This window comes from Pseudopipra pipra, chromosome 7 (genome assembly GCF_036250125.1).
Source record: "Pseudopipra pipra isolate bDixPip1 chromosome 7, bDixPip1.hap1, whole genome shotgun sequence".
In the NCBI taxonomy this organism is placed as follows: Eukaryota; Metazoa; Chordata; class Aves; order Passeriformes; family Pipridae; genus Pseudopipra; species Pseudopipra pipra.
The window spans coordinates 11724290-11742838 of NC_087555.1; the positions used below are offsets into that span (position 1 = coordinate 11724290).

The 18549-nt window shown below is 39.2% G+C and overlaps 1 protein-coding gene across 6 annotated transcripts in view; it reads left to right on the plus strand.

Moving 5' to 3' along the window:
- The window catches only part of SPATS2L (spermatogenesis associated serine rich 2 like), an 82973-nt gene that overhangs the window by 52525 nt on the left and 11899 nt on the right, over positions 1-18549 (plus strand). For 5 of the 6 annotated variants that reach the window (XM_064662011.1, XM_064662013.1, XM_064662012.1 and 2 more), the window contains 4 exons: positions 1184-1233; positions 2211-2448; positions 7087-7287; positions 7719-7854. In XM_064662011.1, the coding sequence (XP_064518081.1) occupies positions 1184-1233; positions 2211-2448; positions 7087-7287; positions 7719-7854 (625 nt within the window). Of the gene's footprint in view, positions 1-1183; positions 1234-2210; positions 2449-6183; positions 6259-7086; positions 7288-7718; positions 7855-18549 lie in introns of all 6 variants that reach the window. The other variant, XM_064662017.1, reaches the window with a different exon arrangement.

Below are 18549 nucleotides of genomic sequence, written 5' to 3' on the forward strand. Positions count from 1 at the left end.
ATACACATTTTTTAACAAATTAGGCTTAGCACTGCTAGCAATATACACAATCTTTCCTAATGTGTGTGATAGTCTTACCAGATAATCTTGGACCTGCTTTATCGTGATAGAAGAATAATTTTGGTACATCTGAAAACCTCACACGTCTCTGGCTGAATACAAATTGATGACTCATGGAAGTCTGAAAACAGCAATTCTTCTTGATACTAATATCAAGAGTTCACTGAAAGGAATGAGAAGAATGTCTGGATATGAAATCCATTTGAAAAGGATAATAAATGAGTACTTACTAGATTTGTACAGTGCTTAAAATTCAAGCACAAGCCCTTTGATCTGATTGTGATTAAAAAGATAGTGCCTTAGTAATTTGGATGACGATTCAGACTGCATGCTTACCATGAGCATCTATTTTCAGCATTATGGTCCAGGAGAAAAAAATAATGATGTTAACCAGAAGGACAACAGTTTTCTTATAACGTGGCAGCTGGCACTGGTCTAACCAAGGCTCTGCTTACTTTGTTCCATAAATTTGTCTGATCAACTCATTATGGCTGACAGACAGAATTTCAAGTATACGAAATTGTAAATATTTTTCAACATAAGTTTTGACTTTTTTTTTCTACTAAGCTTAAGTTTACTGCATTTGTGCAATGCAGAATTTATGCAGGAATCCACAAAATTACTCTTTTGGATGCTAATTAAGTCTTTATTTTTTATGCTCTTATGTCTTCTGAATGCAACAGGTAACACATAGAAAATATGTGATAAAAATGCCAAGAGTTTTTTAAAGTTTTAAATGCTCTAGAGTCAGGATGGACTATCTGGTTTGTACTCAGTGTTTACACTAAGGTGCTGAGATACTTCCCTTTTCAGGCAAGAGATTTGAGTGTTGATTTTTCTGAGGCTTATGCTAATGCTTTAAGGTACACCCACACGTAATCATTTGTGAAATGAAGTCCATAAAAAACCAGTAGTGCCAAGTGGACCATCCACTGTATGTAGTGCAATCAAAACAGGTAACTAAGGAGGAAAAAGGCTTCAGTACCTATTTTGTTCTCCCCATGTAATAGAATTTGCAACAAATGGAAATGCTGCTCAGCTAGGAGACTAGAAACTGTTCCTGAACACGCTTCTTTTTCATAGCTGAACTTTTGTTCAAATGTTTTATCTTTGCTTTCTCTAGGCAGTGCAACTCAGGTTCTAAAGGAATGGAATATGACAGGGAAAAAGAAGGTAAGAACTTGCTCTTGAGCATCAAGGCATTTAGATCTGTTCGTACTTGAATGTAGTGCTTTTATTTTGGCCAGTATTTTGCCTTTTCTGGCATAGGTGACTTCATTCACATGTGTAAACAGAGTACTTGAAAGCAAATGTGTGTACTATTTTTAATCCTATTCATCTGTCACTGTCTTGCTAAGCCCAAGTGTTCTGAGAGGGTTTCTGGGACAGCCCATGTGTGTACATGTGTGTAGGAGCCAGACCCTGGACAAGTACAGAACAAATCCCAAAACAGCCCATGTGCAGAAACAATTCAAATAACCAACTGTATCCTGGATAGTCACAGCCACTTATATTGCTCGAGTTTTTGCTGCCAGGTGTGAAAATAACTTGTGCATAGAAGTCTTCTGTTAGGAGTCATGCATTAGGAACATTATCAAGTCAGATACAGAAGCATGAAGATCATATCCCAGATATGACACTTGAAGTATCTCCAAGCTGTAACTGTAGCAGAAGGCTGCCCTGTGAGTCACTGTGAGCCTGTGAGGCTCCTCTTTATGGTTGGAAGAGCTACAGTAGCAGTGACCAACCTATGTCCATGACCACTGTCTACCTGATCAAAGCAATGCTTTAAGGGTTTGTTTGTATTACTGTGTGGATGTTCCCTGAGTGGTTAGGAACTGCTTGTTCTAAGTGCAAAACATTCTGAGCAGCATCTTAACAGAGGCTCTGTTACCATTTTACAATGCAAGTATTTTGTGTGGAAGGGCAGGGAAAATTAAGTTGGGGGCTTCAGGTTTTATTTGAAACAGTTTATATATTCAGATGAACCAGTACCATGTATCGTATAGCACAGCATGGCCTGTAAATTCCATTACACCAATGTCACTTTTATGGCATTTTAGGATTGTGGACAATTTACTGATTGTATTTTGAATTTGTATGATTTGCATTGAATGATGTCTCTGTTGTTGCCATATTTCTCCATTTAGAACAACAGGAGAAAAAGAAGCAAATCTAAACAGCATCAAGGCAATAAAGATCCTAAAAACAAGAATGGACCTGAGAAGGCATCTCAAGAGCCCCAGGGAATACATGACTGTCATATGAATGGATGCTCTAAGGACAACTCTTGCCGTGGTTCTGCCAATCAGAAACTGGAAACCACTTCTCTGGAGAACAAAGGCTCAGGATTTGTAGGATCGGCACTGGACTGTCCAGAAATCAGAGGTCAGCTCATCTGACAGAGGGCACGTTTTTAAGTGGCAATAGCCAAGCCTCCATTTACATAAAGATCATGGTATTTTTAATGCCTTGAAGTAGAATAATATGTTGGAGAGATGTGTTTGTGCAAAATAATGCTCGTAGCTATTAAAGTCATGCAAATAGATCTATATCTGGGCACTATTCACCTTGCAAAATGTGGTTTTTACTTAGAGACAAAAGAATAAAACTGTAATTAGGGGCCCAGCTGATACAGAGTATTACAGGTAGAAATACATAAGAATGCAGGGTTAGAAAATGGCTTGAGTGTCAAATGGTTAACAGAAGGATTAAGTCCCTCATAGGGAGCAAAGATATCTGAGCATTATGAGCTCATGGCGTATTACTGGATTTCTTTATTGCTCAGTCTAAACTAGTCCATTTTTCTTTTCCTCATCTTCCCTGAATAGGCTAGGCACAGTAGATCTCCACTGGCTGTCCCTAACAGGGAAGGGAGGGCCTCTTAGTACATGCATGTTTCTGCTGGGGTCTAGGAACCACTTCTGAAACGGGGGGGAACAGTAACACAGTTCTTCTCCCCTGGGTCACAGTAGATGCAGAGTTATGATTATAGCAACATCAGTGAAAAAAACTCGCTCCTCTGGGGGAGAAGCTCTGTGAAAGCTTTTGCCTACAAGTTCATAAAGCTCATAATAAATTGCTGTCAGTATTGGTAGTGGTTTTTCAGCTCTTCACATTTCGGACATCTGACAGCCCTGGATTATTGCTGCTGTTAGTATTTTCTTCCTGTGTCTTAAGCAGTATTTGAGACTATTAAAAGAACTTTCCTTGAAATCACTTTTTCCATGGTTGCAAATACAGCTCTTGAATCTCATTTTAAAGGAATGTGCCAAATGTATAATTGTCCCGAAATGAATTCTCGGCTGCTTTGGTGGTCCCAACTTCTGATCAATTAAATGAAAACTCTGCAACTTATAGCAAGCAAACAAAACTACTTACCAAGAAATCAAGGATCAGAGATACACTTCTTGCCCTTGCTAAAGACTCCCACTTACTTCAGATAAAATATTTCATAAGCCAGAAGACTCTGCATTTCCATAATACTAAAAGCATTCTTGCCACTTATTCTGCAAGAAGGAAACTTCTTAGAGTGGCATTTTTTGAAATGATACATGCATGAATAAAGTACAGAAACTGAATTGTCTATGCATGGGGAGCATTTTCTAGGGGGTAAAAGACCTGAATGCAAGAGTACCCATGCTGTTAGTGATCTTTTTCTGTCACTGGGATCGAGTCCTGTTTTTTTTCTCTTTGACATGATACAGTGAAGAGTTAGTTGTACATATAAAGGGCAAAAGGTATCTTGAAATTTTTCTTTGCTTTTGCAAGTGACAAATGAGATATGACCATAGCTTTATGATTTTTTCAACTTTTATATATATCCTCTGTTTCAAAAACAAGAGGGAGAGAGGGATTTTAAAAAAAAATGGCAGAAAAGAAAGGAAATAGAAAGGAAAATCTGAAACTTTAATATTCAGATTTTTCTTGCATAGTAAAATAATTTCCTGGCAAATTGTATAATAGAGAGGAGGAAAGAATTTCTTCTTTACTTTCAATTGTACTAGAATTCTTTTCTTCACAGGCAGTGTAATAGCTACTTCCTTGAAGTCAAAAGCCACCTATGTACCTATTGTTACATTTGTGCTGAAATACATGGAACTAGAGTAGAAAGGTGATCAGGATATTTCAGGGGCCAGCATCTGTGCCCTTGTGGTTTCTGAGCAAGTCGTATAGACTCTTTTAAAGCAGTTTGAAATGCTGAAGTGAGTCCAAAGTGCACCAGTTTCATATTGCTCCCTCTTGTGTTGAAATCTCCTTTGTATTGTCCTTGTCTGGCTTGTTTGTTTTGGTTCCTTCTGTATCAAATTAATGTTACTCTAGTCATTTCACCATCACCTTCAGACAGTTCACAGATTAGAAGGATCACAGTCAGGTGTCTGTTCACAGTCCCTTAATACTTTCCTCCCCATGAGGAACATGAGGTTGAAGCTTTGCCTGTACCAACTCTCAGTTTGTAAGATCAGGTCTTTCAGAGCCATAAAATCGTGGCTGCTTGGAAGGAACTTCAGGAACCAGAAGGGAGGATGCAGTGTAGTGAGTGTGTCTCCATAATGTGTCCCATGCTAGAAAATGATAGAGGAGACCATGTGGCTATTGCCTTTAGTTCAGGTCTGCTTGTTTCTTGCCATTATTCCATCTTTCTTAGAAGTATTTTGTTGTACATATTTCTGTACATTCCCTTGTAAAGAAGCTGTGTTGAATGCACTGGAAAGATATTTAATGCTGCCTTGCCATGCTGTCACTTGTTGGGACCTGGGTAAAACCAGATACAGATCAGATACTGATCTCTTTCCTACTTTTTGAAATTATTTTTTCACGTAGGAAGATTTCGAGTGAATCTTTCTAACTTCCTGTTTATATCTCAGGAGGTGTGGGTTTTTTTCTTCTTTCAGCCGATCTGTGAGCTTCACTTGATTTAAAAGGTATTGAACTGGAAGCTGTTATAAAAAGATAAACCACTCATTTTGAAGATGGCAGCTCAGCAGATTTCAAAGCAAGTTTATTTACTGGCAGGTGTGGTAATACTTGACTGTTAATAGAGCAGATGTCACACGTTAGACTAGTGCTGAAGTTCCAAACCTCCGTGTACTGAACCGTGCAGCAGTTGACTTGTAGCTACTATTAGCCAAACCTTTGATTTCTCTTTCAAGTATTTGAAAGAGACTTTGTCCCTAGATTTTGTTACACATGTTTCTTAGCTGGCCCAAGTCTTCGGAGATTTGATGAAGACTTTAAGGTATTTTTCATTCTGTTGATTGTCTTCAGTCAGATTTGGAAGTCTAGTTGCAGCATACCAAATCATTGCTTGCTAGTCCATGTTGGTCGTCTGGCTGATGGGTTTTAAAGTCACTCATGTGTCATTTTGCAAGAAACAGTTTGTCAAAGTATATTGCAGACAAAAGATGATTGAAAAGTTTTTAGAGTATCGTTGTTGTAGATGAGTTTCTTTAGGCAAAAAGCTGTCAAATTTGTTATTTGTCTTGACAAGTGTACCGAAGCTACTAATTAAATTTAGTTAAAACAATTTTGCACTTAAACAACAAATTCCAGAAGATCTAATCTTCGGGACAGAACCCAAAAGCCCTGGCCTTTCTCTGTAGGTTAGCTGGTAGTCTGCTTGTTTCTAACTATCTGTTAGAGCTATTTAGCAAGGCCAGCCTTAACTGACAGTAGAAAGAATGTTCTTTATAGATCAAAGCTATCTGCATTAGTGTGAGATCTCAGAAGAAGTTCCTCACTATACTTGAGACTAGTACCTGCCATGAACCTTTGGCATGCTCAGAGTGCTGCATTACTGATGTTTCTTGCTTGCACAGATTCACAGGTTTCTTTAATTTCTTTCACTGTTTTCTTACTGTTTTATGTAAGATACCTTTTCTGATTTCAGTCTCACCTTTTAAAGCCCTTAAACAAAAGCTGGTTTAAAATGTGAGCGCTGATGTTCCTCCTTGTTCCTCTGGTGTTATGTGATTGCCATGAAAACTAAGATATACTTTACACCTGTCCTAATGCCCAGCCAGGGCAAAGAAGTCACTAGTTGATAGGCTGCAGCTATCCATGTGGTAACCCTCAGTGTAAATCTCACTCCAGCTGTTAATCTGACAAGCCCCTTTTCTCCAGACAGCACACACCATCAGCTGAGTAAGGTGATGCATAAAGAGCAACTTCAGAACAAACTATCATTCATTCATCAAAGTGAATACAAAGATTAGAAAGAAGAGTTAACACAACAAATCATTTTCTATGCTTGTTTCCTTAAGTAAACTTCACAGTGGCAGTAATAGCTGGCCTCACCTTTCAGTTTTCATAGTCATTCTTGGGCTGCTTGTCTCTCTGTCATGATACTGATATCTTGAATCCTTTTGGAGTCTTGGAAAGAGGAAACCAGGTCATCTTGCGGCAGCCAAATAGGCTCAGGCATTGTTATCATATCCCTCTGAAGTTGTTGAACCCAGGAACCTAATCTTTGACATAGTTTCATTTCCTGCTTAGTTCCTCTTAGCAGCTGCTTTTGATAGAAATCTTTAATCAGGCAAGGTAAGTATTTCAGGTAGGAATGTTTAATCAGTGCTTTTAAAATTCTGATAAAATGAGGAACGTTTTTTAGTATGTGAGATATAGAGATATATAAATATATATATATCTCAACATTAAAGTCTCCTGCTTTCCATAGCAGACTTCCTCTCTAGTTCTATTCTCAAATATTCAGGCTAAAATGATAATTGATAGTTTACTTTTTATGTTATGAGGTATTTTTTCATATCAGCATGAAAGAGTTGATTTTTTTAAATGAGTTTTCCTTTTTTAGACTGTTGAAACATAGAAGTGTTCCAATTGGTGTTTAATAACCAAAACAATTTCATTGTTGTGATGGCTGTCTGAGGTCCTGTGGAATGTGTGCCAGTGAAAATACCTTTGATTTTTCCAGTGTTTAGGCATAAAGTCATTCTGCCCTAACAATAAGGCTTCATATCTTTCCTAATCTTATAACTCCCTGTTTTCATCCTTAATGTTTTCTTGCAGACAGAGAACGAGAATGCCAGAGATTATCTGTGGAATTAAGCCCAAAGAATATGAATGGAGTAGAACAGCATGAGCCTCCTCAGTCATCAGTTCAACTCCAGTGTAACCTAGGCAGGCCAAAGTCAAAATCTTCCTCAGTTAAATCATCCAATGCTACAACCCAACTTGAAACAAAGACAGATGATTCAGTTAAAAAAAGAGGTAAATTGGATCTCTGGTTGCTGTGTTCTGACGTGGTAAGAGAGCTGAGGCCTCTAGGCAAAAAAATGGGAATTCACATATGTGAGGATGGTGTGTTGGAAAGTGAGAGCAGAATCATGTTCAGCATAAAAAAATGAGTGGAACAATTTATGGGCTATTTAACATTATATTAAATGAAATTTGAAATAAGTAATTCTAACTAATAGTGCCTTTATAATATTTATTTGTTTTGGGTGATGAATTTGAGCAAGCGTTTAGAAACTGAAGAGCACCAGGGAAGGACTATGGAATAGTTGGATTTATGGACTTCAGGAGGATAACCACTTCATCCTAATCTGGGCAAATAACACTTTGAACTGTTCCTGCCCCCTCATTCAGAAAAGCCAAAGCCAGCTTTCTGACACTTGTGCAATTTTGGTTTTCTATTTTAGGGCCAAACATTGAAAAATCAGTAAAAGACTTGCAGCGTTGCACTGTTTCTCTAACCAGATACCGTGTGATGATCAAAGAGGAAGTGGATAATTCAGTGAAGAAGATCAAAGCTGCTTTTGCAGAATTGCACAGCTGGTAGGTAAATCAACTTCAGAGATCCATCAGCACCACCCGAGGAAAGGGGCTAATTAGGGCACTGGCGTTAGTGGGGAGGGGTCACTTACACCCTCTTTGCTTGCAGCATTTGATTGCAAAAAACCAAATACATGATGCAATTGAGTGACACTCCTCACCAGTCAGGAAGTAATATATGCATGAGTGTGTGGTTGCTTGCATACATAAAGTTCTTCGAAAAAAATCACTGGGTTTTTTTGCCCTAAATGATCCATCTTGACCTAATTCTTTTGTATCAAGTCCAGTGGCAGCATATCTGAGCAAATGAAAGCAGTTCTAAATATCCTGTCTGTAGGATTTTCTGAAGTCTCTTTTACCTTCTTTAAATCTCATCTTTCTATACTGTTTCTTTGATCTTATCTTCTTTGGCAGACAGTCCTTTACTGTCTCTTCACATCCCATCATCTTTGGTTCTTATCCACCATTGTTTTTTCTTTCCCACATAGTTTCTTCTAACTTTCCCATTCATCATTTCATTTCCAATTCTCATCTTTAGTTCATTCTTTTTCTTCGTGCTTTTATGTCTTTAATCTATTTATTCCATTGTAATTTTGATTACTTGTGATATTCAACGTTGTATTTCTATGCCTTTTGAAAATTTATAGCAGAAATAATTGCTGTAGTAGCAAGTTGCGTATTTTGTATGTTCTTGTCATAGAAAAATATTTTCTGCTTTGAGTTTTACTTGGCCTTGGTTAAGCATAGATGTCATATAAAACCTGTGTATTAGACAGTTGCAGTAAACAGAAGAAATCATGTTAAAATGTGCAATACTTGGTTACAAATCACAGAAGAATACAAAAACCTTTCCCCTTTAATTCATCCACAGTATTTGTCAGTATTTGTATGAGCATATCTTATCTAAGTGCTGTAGTATTGGAAGAAGTTTAACTCTGGACTTTACTGGTGTATTCATTGTTTCCAGTGATGCATCAGAAGTGACTTCAGTGCCACTGGGGCTCCACTTCTGTATGGGCAGAAAATCCAAGTGCTACTGAGCTAATTTTGGGGAAGATTCTGTTTCACTGAGCTGCCCATGTACTTACTGTATAGCAAGGGGAGCTTTGTTTCTGTCCCTGTACTCCAGCAAACACGAACTGTGATCACCAGTTGAACTAAACTGCATAATGTTGTCAGGGTTGCTCTGGACCCAGTATAGTGATGTTTGCTTATCAACTTGAATGTAGTAATTAGATTGCTGCAATATGAAAATTGAATTCATTAACCCCTTGCACCTTTTTTTGGTAGTTCTCAGAGGGGACCTTTTCTCTGAGTAAACTCATAGTTGGATCTCATTTGCTGTATAGTCCACACTCTTTTTTTTTTTTTTTTTTTTTTTTGGTAACAGTAACAGTTAATTCAGTCTTTAAGCAATTGTTCTGGTCATGGAACAGGCTTAGAACTCTGATAGGACCTAAAAATGTAGGGGGTAGTAAATTCAGAACTAAAATTCTTCATTATTCATGTTTCAGCTTGAAAAACACTGAAGTATATTGCCTCATGCTAAAATGTGTTACTTAATAGAGGAAAAGACAAAGTTACCCCAAAAGAGTATGTAAATGCAAGTACTTAATGATGAAAATAGCCTGGAAAACTTTTGAATAGGCTTCATTTAATTTTGCCTCCTACCAGCTTTAGTGCCTAAATTACTGAAGCTAGAAGCTCTAGAATAGATCTGTAAGAGATCTGTGCTCTGAATATTTGTGCCTTGCAAAGCAATTTCATGCACGTAGCATAACATTGCAACAAGGACAGTATAATGTCAGCATATGTTTATGGAAATCTCAGTGCTGGCTATATTGCTTTTGGCAGCTCATAAACCTAATATTTAGGTTTTTCTTCAAATGAATGAAGGGGAATTTTGGTTTAAACAGTAAAATGCATGACTTTACACCTTCTTTGCTGAAGTTAAAGAGAGTTTTGTGATATTTCCTATGACCTTGTGGCCTAAATGCTGAGAAAGATGGGCATAGCTGTCTTCAGTGCCTTGTTTAGGAAAACTTGCTGCCAACTGCTGTAGATTTACTGGATTTGTGTAGAAATCAGCAGAACCATTGATACATACAGCTTCAGACCTCATAAAGTGAACACATCATATTCCTGGGCTGGATGGTTCAGTGTGTGTTATTTACATGGCAATTTCCTTGCTTCAGAGTTGAACAAAACATGACTAGTGGTAGCAGGAGGATTAAAGTATTAAATGAGCACACAGCCTCTTGCATATTTATCACCCTTCTTGGGTGTAGGAATTCTCTGTGACACAGTCAACTTGCCTATCAAGGAAAATTAAGCAGTTCAGCTAAACTGTTGCTCCCAGAGGACTGTGGAGTGACCAAAAGCAAGGGCATGATATCACGTCTCCATTGTGATAGTGATTCCAAAGCTTTTTCCAAGTTCCTCTCCAGTTGCTGCTGGAGTGCAGGCTGGTTGAGATGTACAGCAGATAAACATAGAACAGCCACTAAATGCTGTCCATGTTCAGAACTGCCAGGAATATTTGAGTGGGCTCAATACCATAATGTAGATGGGAGCTTAACACCGCTGTCACCCCCTAAGGGGTTTTAATGAAGCTGAATGAAGTCAGAAGCTTTAATTTTGCATTGCAGCTGAATGCTGAAACACATACTACTTTGGTGTCTCTTTTGGGTTTATTTTTCTTCCTTTGGTAACAGGATAAAAGACTGTTTTTGTGTCCTTTCTTGCATTTACAATCAAGGTCACAATCAAAACTGAATTGCAAGAGTCAGTAATATTTTTAATTTTTTGATAGTCTGTTTTGGTTTTTTAAAATCTTTTCATGATTTTACTGATCACAGAAAGAATGAAGTATGCAAAGACAGTATCATATATCTTCCTCCTACCTCCAGACAGTATGTGAAACCATTATTATGGAGATAAATGTGTGTCCTGAAAGCTTCAGCAGAAAGACTCACAAAAACTTTACTTTTTTTGCAGCAGAAACTGTTGATTGGTAGTTGTCAGTGGAAATCTGTGTCCGTCTCTGGCTGAGTATTTCACAGCTTGACCTAACAAGTGAAGGGAAGTTACTCCTGAACATGTTCAGTCACTACTGTGCTGCTATTTGAAAAGTCACCTTTCTGGCAAAACAGTGCAGACCCTCCCACAATGTAAAAAAGCAGTGCTAGGGAGCAGATGTGCTGTGAACACCTGTAAAAGCTTGGGGAAAAAAATGCAATGCTTGCTTCCGTTTTAACTTTTAAACAAAATGGAGCAAACAACAGTCCCAGAAAGATGCTTATTTAAAAACACTGCAGTGAGATCACTTTTCTCTTTCTTAAAGAGCCTCCCAGAAGTTCCTGCCAACTGGAGTAATTCTCCATGTGCTCAGAATAGGTGATAACAACTTGATTTTGTACAGTGCTTTTCATGCCAGAGGGCACCAGAGCATTTTACAATCCGTGGGCTGGTCCAGGCAGGGCACTTTGCCTTACAAGAAGTCTTTCTCAGTCTCATGTCGATTGTGCTTCTGCTGTGATCTGGCACTGTTGTCACCCCTTCTTGCTGGGCTTTCTATGACATGGCTTTCCCAAGGTTATGAGAGCACCGAGCAAAGCAAGCTGAAGGGCGGTGTGTCTAAAGCCCACACGTGCCTGAAAGTTATGAGGAAGATTGTCCTGACAGTACTCCTTGAACCAGCATTTCTCCTCATTGCATTCAGCTTTGCTGTATGGTTTTCAGGAATACCTTTGTGTGAGTGAGAACATAAGCTGCTCCTCTTAATATTGAATGTAAAATATGTCAGAGCATAGCCGTGTCTCACAGTAGTGTAGAGCACAGAAAAGAAGATTACCAAATAGTTCTTAAGTTGCAGGGGTAGGTCAGAAAAGCTAATTGAACTCCCCTCTCACTAGAGTGCACTTGAGACATTTGTTGCCAAGCTTAAAACCTGCATGCTATAATTGTGTTCTCGCTTTTCCACCAAGAGACTGAATAACCATCCTGGGGATAAAAGGAGAGCCCCAGGAAATCTGAGTGAAATGTGTAGAGCACAAAAGGAGCCAGAGTTCCCCGTAAGACCCCTTGCCAGAAAATAATTTTCACATATTGGGCATTCACACAGTCATATGGAAAACTAAAAGGAAACATCTGCTACTTGCCCACATGGTCTGCCATGAACAGAAAATAGTCTGTAGAAATAGTAGGAACCAGGTTTCATTACACTGAATGCAGAACTGAACCACGTAAATTCAAGTTTCTCTACTCTTTGCATCTCAAACACATTATTATGTCCAATGCTTTTTAGAGAGCATGAAAACCAACACAGTTGATTTTTTGGAGTGAAGAAAAGCACTTGAATGCTCCACTGTAGGCTGGATAAAAAATTCATTCTGACATAATGCTGGGAAGATGGAGTTTGGCAGTACCAACAATTTAAAAACATATTAAAATAGATTCAGAGAACAACTAGAAAGCATGTGCTGCATGTTTGGGTAAAATTAAGCAGTTTTAGTATTATTTTCTAAGTCAAAGCAGAGAAGTGGTTGAATAGGGGAAGAAGTAATTTAAAAGAAAATAACTGTGTCTGTACTAACTTGGTGCAGAGCAGTGGTCATCAATGCAGAGCAGTGAGTGAACACAGTCACCCCTTTTCTGGGATCCCTACTTGACAAACTGTAAAGATGATGGTTTTCTGTTGCCCATAGCCCTGACTGTTTGTGTTAGTGATGTGGTAGTTTGGAGCATGGGCAGATGCCTGGAAAGGCCAGGACTAGTATTGCTTTACACTGAACAGACTTCCTGTGCTGTTTCTCTCTGCATTTTCAGAATCCTTCCTTATGAGCTTTCTGTCTGTGTGACCACTGGCCTTTGGTAGTCCTTATGCTTCTAAAGTACAGATTTTCAAGTCCTCTTGCAGTTTGTTGTGATATTTGTTTGCCCATCAGTCACACAATCTAGTCTTTAACTTTGCCAGTGCAGAGAAGGAAAAAACAGTCTCCTGGCATTTAGGTGTCCTTGGGCCCCACTGGGTTTTCAGGTACCTTGAAAGACCAGTGCTTTGACCAAGACCCCTAGGCCCTGTCCCTGCTACTTGGGGGATGTGAGAGAACCTGATCCAACAGCTCTGGCCTCAGACCAGGTACTTCCCTGCAGAGCTGCAGCACTGGGAGAGGGGCTTGTGCTTACACTCTTCTCACGACCTCCAGCAGTCTGGGATCACCCCTGCTGTGCATCAGTGGAGAGAAGGAGCAGAGTTCATGAAATGAGGGGAGTTAGGTTTCAACGAGATACGTAATGTCCCCTTTCTGGCCCCTTTGTCTTTTACAGTTCCTTGCTTCATCTCTGTATTTTTTTACCAAATTTGCGAAAACAGATTACAGAGGTGAGATCCAGAAGTGGATTACAGTCTCTTAACCTGTTGCTCATACTTGATGGCCTTGTGTCTCCCCTCTTCCCTCCCAGTTGTTCATAGGTGTGTTTGTCATCCTCAGTACAATACAAGAACGCATGTTTGTTGGGGCCATGCAGGTAGGCTGTTGCTTTTGTGCATGTCATTGTTGTCAGACATAAACTAAACACAAGAAGGAAATAATTACCTTGAAAAATTTCAACAGACATTAGACCAAAGAACCGGACTCTTCTTCTCTCTTTGTGGCCTCTTTCCAAGGTGCTTTTGGGAAAGTTGCCTCTTCTCTATAGCAAAGCTCAACAACCATCTTCTGCCTTGCCAGAGTGTGCTTAGGATAAAATGTATAAAACCAGTAAGGTATTCAGATACCTCAGTAGTCAGATCAAAACTGAGACTCAAATAGGAAAGAAATACTTTACAAATTTACATGAAAATTTGCAGGATGTTAACAAGCCATGGCGCAGCTCATACTCAAAATTGTTAAGATGCTGCCAAATCCCAAGGTGATGCCTTCAATTCTAAATAAATAAAATTTAGAAATGTTCTTTCTGGAAAAGATTTTCCATGCCAGTTTTCAGCTTAAATGTTTCAGTGAAAAACTGATCAGGCAGTAAATTTCTAGTTGTTTGTAAAGAGGTCTTAAAAGAAAATTGCAAATAGACCTTTAATTATGGTGGGTTTACCAGACCCCACTGTGCGAGCTGGCTGCTAAAGAGAACAATGTTAGTGAAGATAGATAACACAAATAAACACAAAATAAACTTGAATAACTAAAAGCCTTTGGGCATTTTCAGTTCTACTAGGTGGTACACTGCAGAGGGAAAGATTTCAGTGACATTGATTTATCATGTCTTTTTTTTAATCTTCTTATTGTCACACTGTATTAGTGATCAGAATGATCAATGCTTACTGTGTAAACATTGTGCATATGCTACTATGGTGATCAATTAATAACATTCCAGCACTGTGAACATTTAAATAATATTGAGCTAATACTGGAAGAATATAATTTACTGAAACATTGCAAGATATATAATGTAACGGCTTTTCCTACAGGTTTATTAATATAAAGAAAACTTGTATAATTTCTCCAATTACAAAGTAGCATGGCTACTCAGTAATCCTGTAAAGCTTGTAATCATCCATTACAGGTGATCAGGCATTATATTTACAATCTCATTACATCATTCTAGTTCCTTGTGCTGAAAGTTTGACAGGGACAGTTCAGGGATTGAGGTGCAAGATTCTTTTGTGAAATACACAGTTGATTTAGAGGTTCTTATCAGTTGTCTTTTCACCCTGCTTGTGGGTCAAATATGTTCATGTCAGAAGGGAAATCTGTGCAGGAAATAAGGCATAATACTTAAAGACCAATGTGGAGCTTATCAGGACTGTCCCGTGAATTTGCCTGTAATCTTAGCTCAAATATAGCAGAGACAGTAACAGTACTAACATCCCTCAAACTTTGTCAGAAGCTTGTCAATCTGCACAACTTTAAGGAGCTACTGGAGTCTTTTCCAAAGTGTTGACAGAGCAATGTCACTGGAGAAGGGTGTTTGAAGTCTAAGCTGTCAAACTCCAGCGGTGTCCCACAATTAACTCCCTTCCTCCTGAAAAAAGGGCTCCAATTGTACCTCAGTGTTCCAGCAGCTCTCCTGGTGAACCAGACCCCAGAGGATGCCCATGAAAAAATATCTCTTTCCCCCTTCCAGATGAAGAGCCCTGCTGGAGTTGTTCAGATGCCACAGCTGACACTGTCTTGCTGAGTCTCCAAAACAACAGTCATTCTCCAACTGTGCACAAAGCTGGTTCAAGGGAGAGTGAAGCTTATTGAACACCTCAAGGAAAAAATTGACATTTGGGGGGGTTTAACAGGGTTTTCAAAGGACTTGTTGGAGTTACACTTATCAGTAAGCTCTGTGCTGTGCAGTTGGGGCTTACCTTTGTGAGCTGTGTCAGCATGTTTGCCTCCATGTCAGCTTGATCTTTTTATTTCCCCATCTCTTCAGGCACAATAGGTTTATAATAATGCCTGGAAGAGGCAGAAGGAAGGAGAAGATTCTGGTCATCTTGAACCCTTGTGATTCTCATCAGTAAAGCTATAAATCAGCCAGCCTGGCAATCTGATGCAGCTTTTCTGAAGAGGCACTAATAACTTTAATCATTTTAGTGGGATTTTGAGGTATTGCAGCTGACTGAAAGTGTATTTTCTTTTTCACTGTGCAAACACTAAATTTCATGCAGTAAACTAGAGGAAGATTAATTTGTTTCCACTAATGTCAGAACAAATTCAGAATTTATTCTGAGTATGAAATTGTGAAATGAGGCAGCTGTCAGCATAATTTACCCCTACCATTGCTGTGCCAGCAACTCATTGTAGTTTGGCATTTGCAGCTCTTTAGCCATTGTATACTAGTGTGAATTCTGCCTGCCTGTGTAAGGCCAAGGCATGACTACTGTCCATTTGACCAGGAATAGAATTATGTTCTTGCCTTCGGAATCAAGCAAAATGATTCCTAGAGAGCTGCTATTTCTCCTGCTGCATCTCATATCCCTACAGCATAAGCACCGGCTGTGTCCTCTACGTTAAGCCTCTGCCTTGCTGTGTCCCTTCAAGAAAATTGTCTCCCTTCCCACCTCAAAATTTGCTAAATCCTGTGCTCCAGACTGCAGATCCTCGCCTGCAGTGAACAGTGTTATGATGCTGGCAGCTAGAGTTTGGTACCCAGGTCCTGATCCTGCAGAAGTGACGGGTAAGAAAAGGACAGAATCAGCCCTTTCGGGAGAGAGGTGTAGTGAAGGGAGACAGAAAAGAAAGAGGTAGTAGTGTTACTCTGTTTTGGCTCCAGCATCAGTCATGGAGTACAAGACTCACTTGATTCAGATCTGCTCTTGAGTCTGGTCAATGGGAGAGGGGATTTGAGTCCCATTATTTGGTCTACTACAGCAGGGGAACCTGTGAACTCATGATTAGGGCATGGATTCAGGTACAATCGGAGGGAGAAGTGGTGCTGAGTTGTGTGTTTGTCACGAGAGTCTCAAATGGTATATGGGAATATGTTCAGTGCTGATATTCAAGTTAAGGAGAAGGCATGCTAAAGCCTGATAGATTTTTGGTGCTTGGAATAATCAGAAAAAATTGACAAGATTATGACTTCTCCAAAACATCAGCTAAAGTAGTCTGTTCATGATTTTAAACCTGGTCCCTAACATCTACAGAAGACCTAAGAGAAACAGCATAACTAGAGAGGAAAGAATGAGCAGAATGTTTTCCCTGAGGTGTCTTTAGATCTGAAATGCATTCTGATCCTTGCTCTGCTAGAGCTCAAATCTGGTCATACCTGAGTGTGCAGAAAGTTCCTATAGCACCCAGTATCCAGTTCTCCACAGCACAGCAATGACTGCAGGCTGTACACTGGAGTGTACCAGCTTGAGACTACATTTAGGTGTCAAATGGACACTAAGAAGCATTGAAAGAAAGTGCATTCCCAGGAGGCATTGATGAGCTGAGCTTTGAGGAGTTCTCAAAAACACTAGTGCTGTGGTCTGATCATGATCACCATACCGAGCCTCATTAAGGGGCTGTCTGAGCTTTATGTGAAAATGGTAAGATCCTAGCAGGAGTGAGAGATTTGATCCATTGAGTTTTCCACAGTGTTTTTGTCCTTTCTCCTTCTATACCTCTTAACATTTAGTTTTTTCTTCATATTTGTTTTGTGGGTTTTTTCCTAGGCCAGTTTTTCAGCTTTCTGTCTGTGGTTTTCATTCGTTTAGAACTTTGCCAAGTTCTTGCTGGATGACTTGTTGCTCAGTTTTGCACTGAAGTGCTTTATGTGACTAGAAAGGACTCAAATTGATTCATACACCATTTCCTTAATAATTGACCCTTATGCAAACTAGGAAAAAAATTAACATTTCCTAGTACTGATTGGCCTAGGAATTCCTAAGGAAACATTAACGTTCCCTATATATGACATATGGTAATTTATGAATTCCAAGGTGAGAAATGTGGTTGTGCACTTCCAGATGAGAATTAGTTTGTTCCTTTCCTTTAAAGACAGAGAGATTGCATACTGTTGGCTGGTAGAAATTAGTGCAGCTGCATTGTCTTCAGGGAAGGGAAACCTCATGAAGATCTGTCTGTTAAAGAAACTTAGTTTATTGCATTAATTAGTCTCACGTTGACAAAGGTACCAAACGTTTTTTCTGTCTAGTAACAGAAGAGATATGACTATAAAATATGATAAAGGACTGCTATGGCCTTGTTCCCATTCTGGTATTAAAAGTGGTTTTATTTGGCATCGAAATAAAATGCTATTGACCAAGCAATTTAGTAAGGATCTGCTGTTAGAGTTCAGAGAGGACAGTCATGGAATGAACTGCACTAAAACACACATTTGATGAGCTCTGCTGTTGTGACCTTGTTGATTGAATATGTTTTCCAGACAAAAGTTTGTTTCTATAACGTGTGTAGTGCACTGGGAAGGCACTTTTGTAACAGAGACAGAAAAAGCAAAAATATACAGACTTTTAATTTAAGGGAAAATACTAAAGGTCATTAAACTCTCTTTGTGGAGGGTAGAAATAGGTAAGAACTTAAAAGACTCATTTCAGCCACCTGCTGTGAAAGCCAAGGAAGTTTATTATACCATGTAGTTACACAAGCTAATTGAAAATAGATTAATTCTGAAAAGCTATCACTATTTAGATGAGCAAGCTGGAATCATCACCTGCTTATTTGGAGTTCAAGTTTAATGCTTATGCCTGGAGAATATTGAGTGCCAACTGGAACAAGTATGTCCTTTCATTTTAAGATTTGCTCTACCATAAAAAACCCCTGCTGTTTTATTTCCTCTGGTGTGTACGTCACACTAAATTGATCTGGCAGGCCAAAACAATATTTTTGGTCTTGTTTCTATGTATGAAACAAAAATGTGTTACACTGCAATTTTATTGTCTTGCATTCTTTGCCATCAGCCAAAACCTGCTTCTGTCCCTCTTGTTGGCTGTTGAGAGGCAGTGTAAAGGTCTCCTTCTCTGGAGGTGACATGGTAGGCTGGGAGAACCCAGGGGTGGGACTCTGCAGAGCTGCAAAGCTCCTGTATGAGCTTGGTTAATTTATGGGAAGATTTCAAGGAAGCATGCCATGGCACTTGAACACATTCTAGCTGGTAAATTTTTGGTTGTCAGCTGTGTTTGCCCTGTGTTCCCCACACTGCCTGCTCACCAATCTTTCCCTGTTTTAGTTAAGGACCTGTCAGTCCTTCTCTACTCTTTAAGGCTTCTGT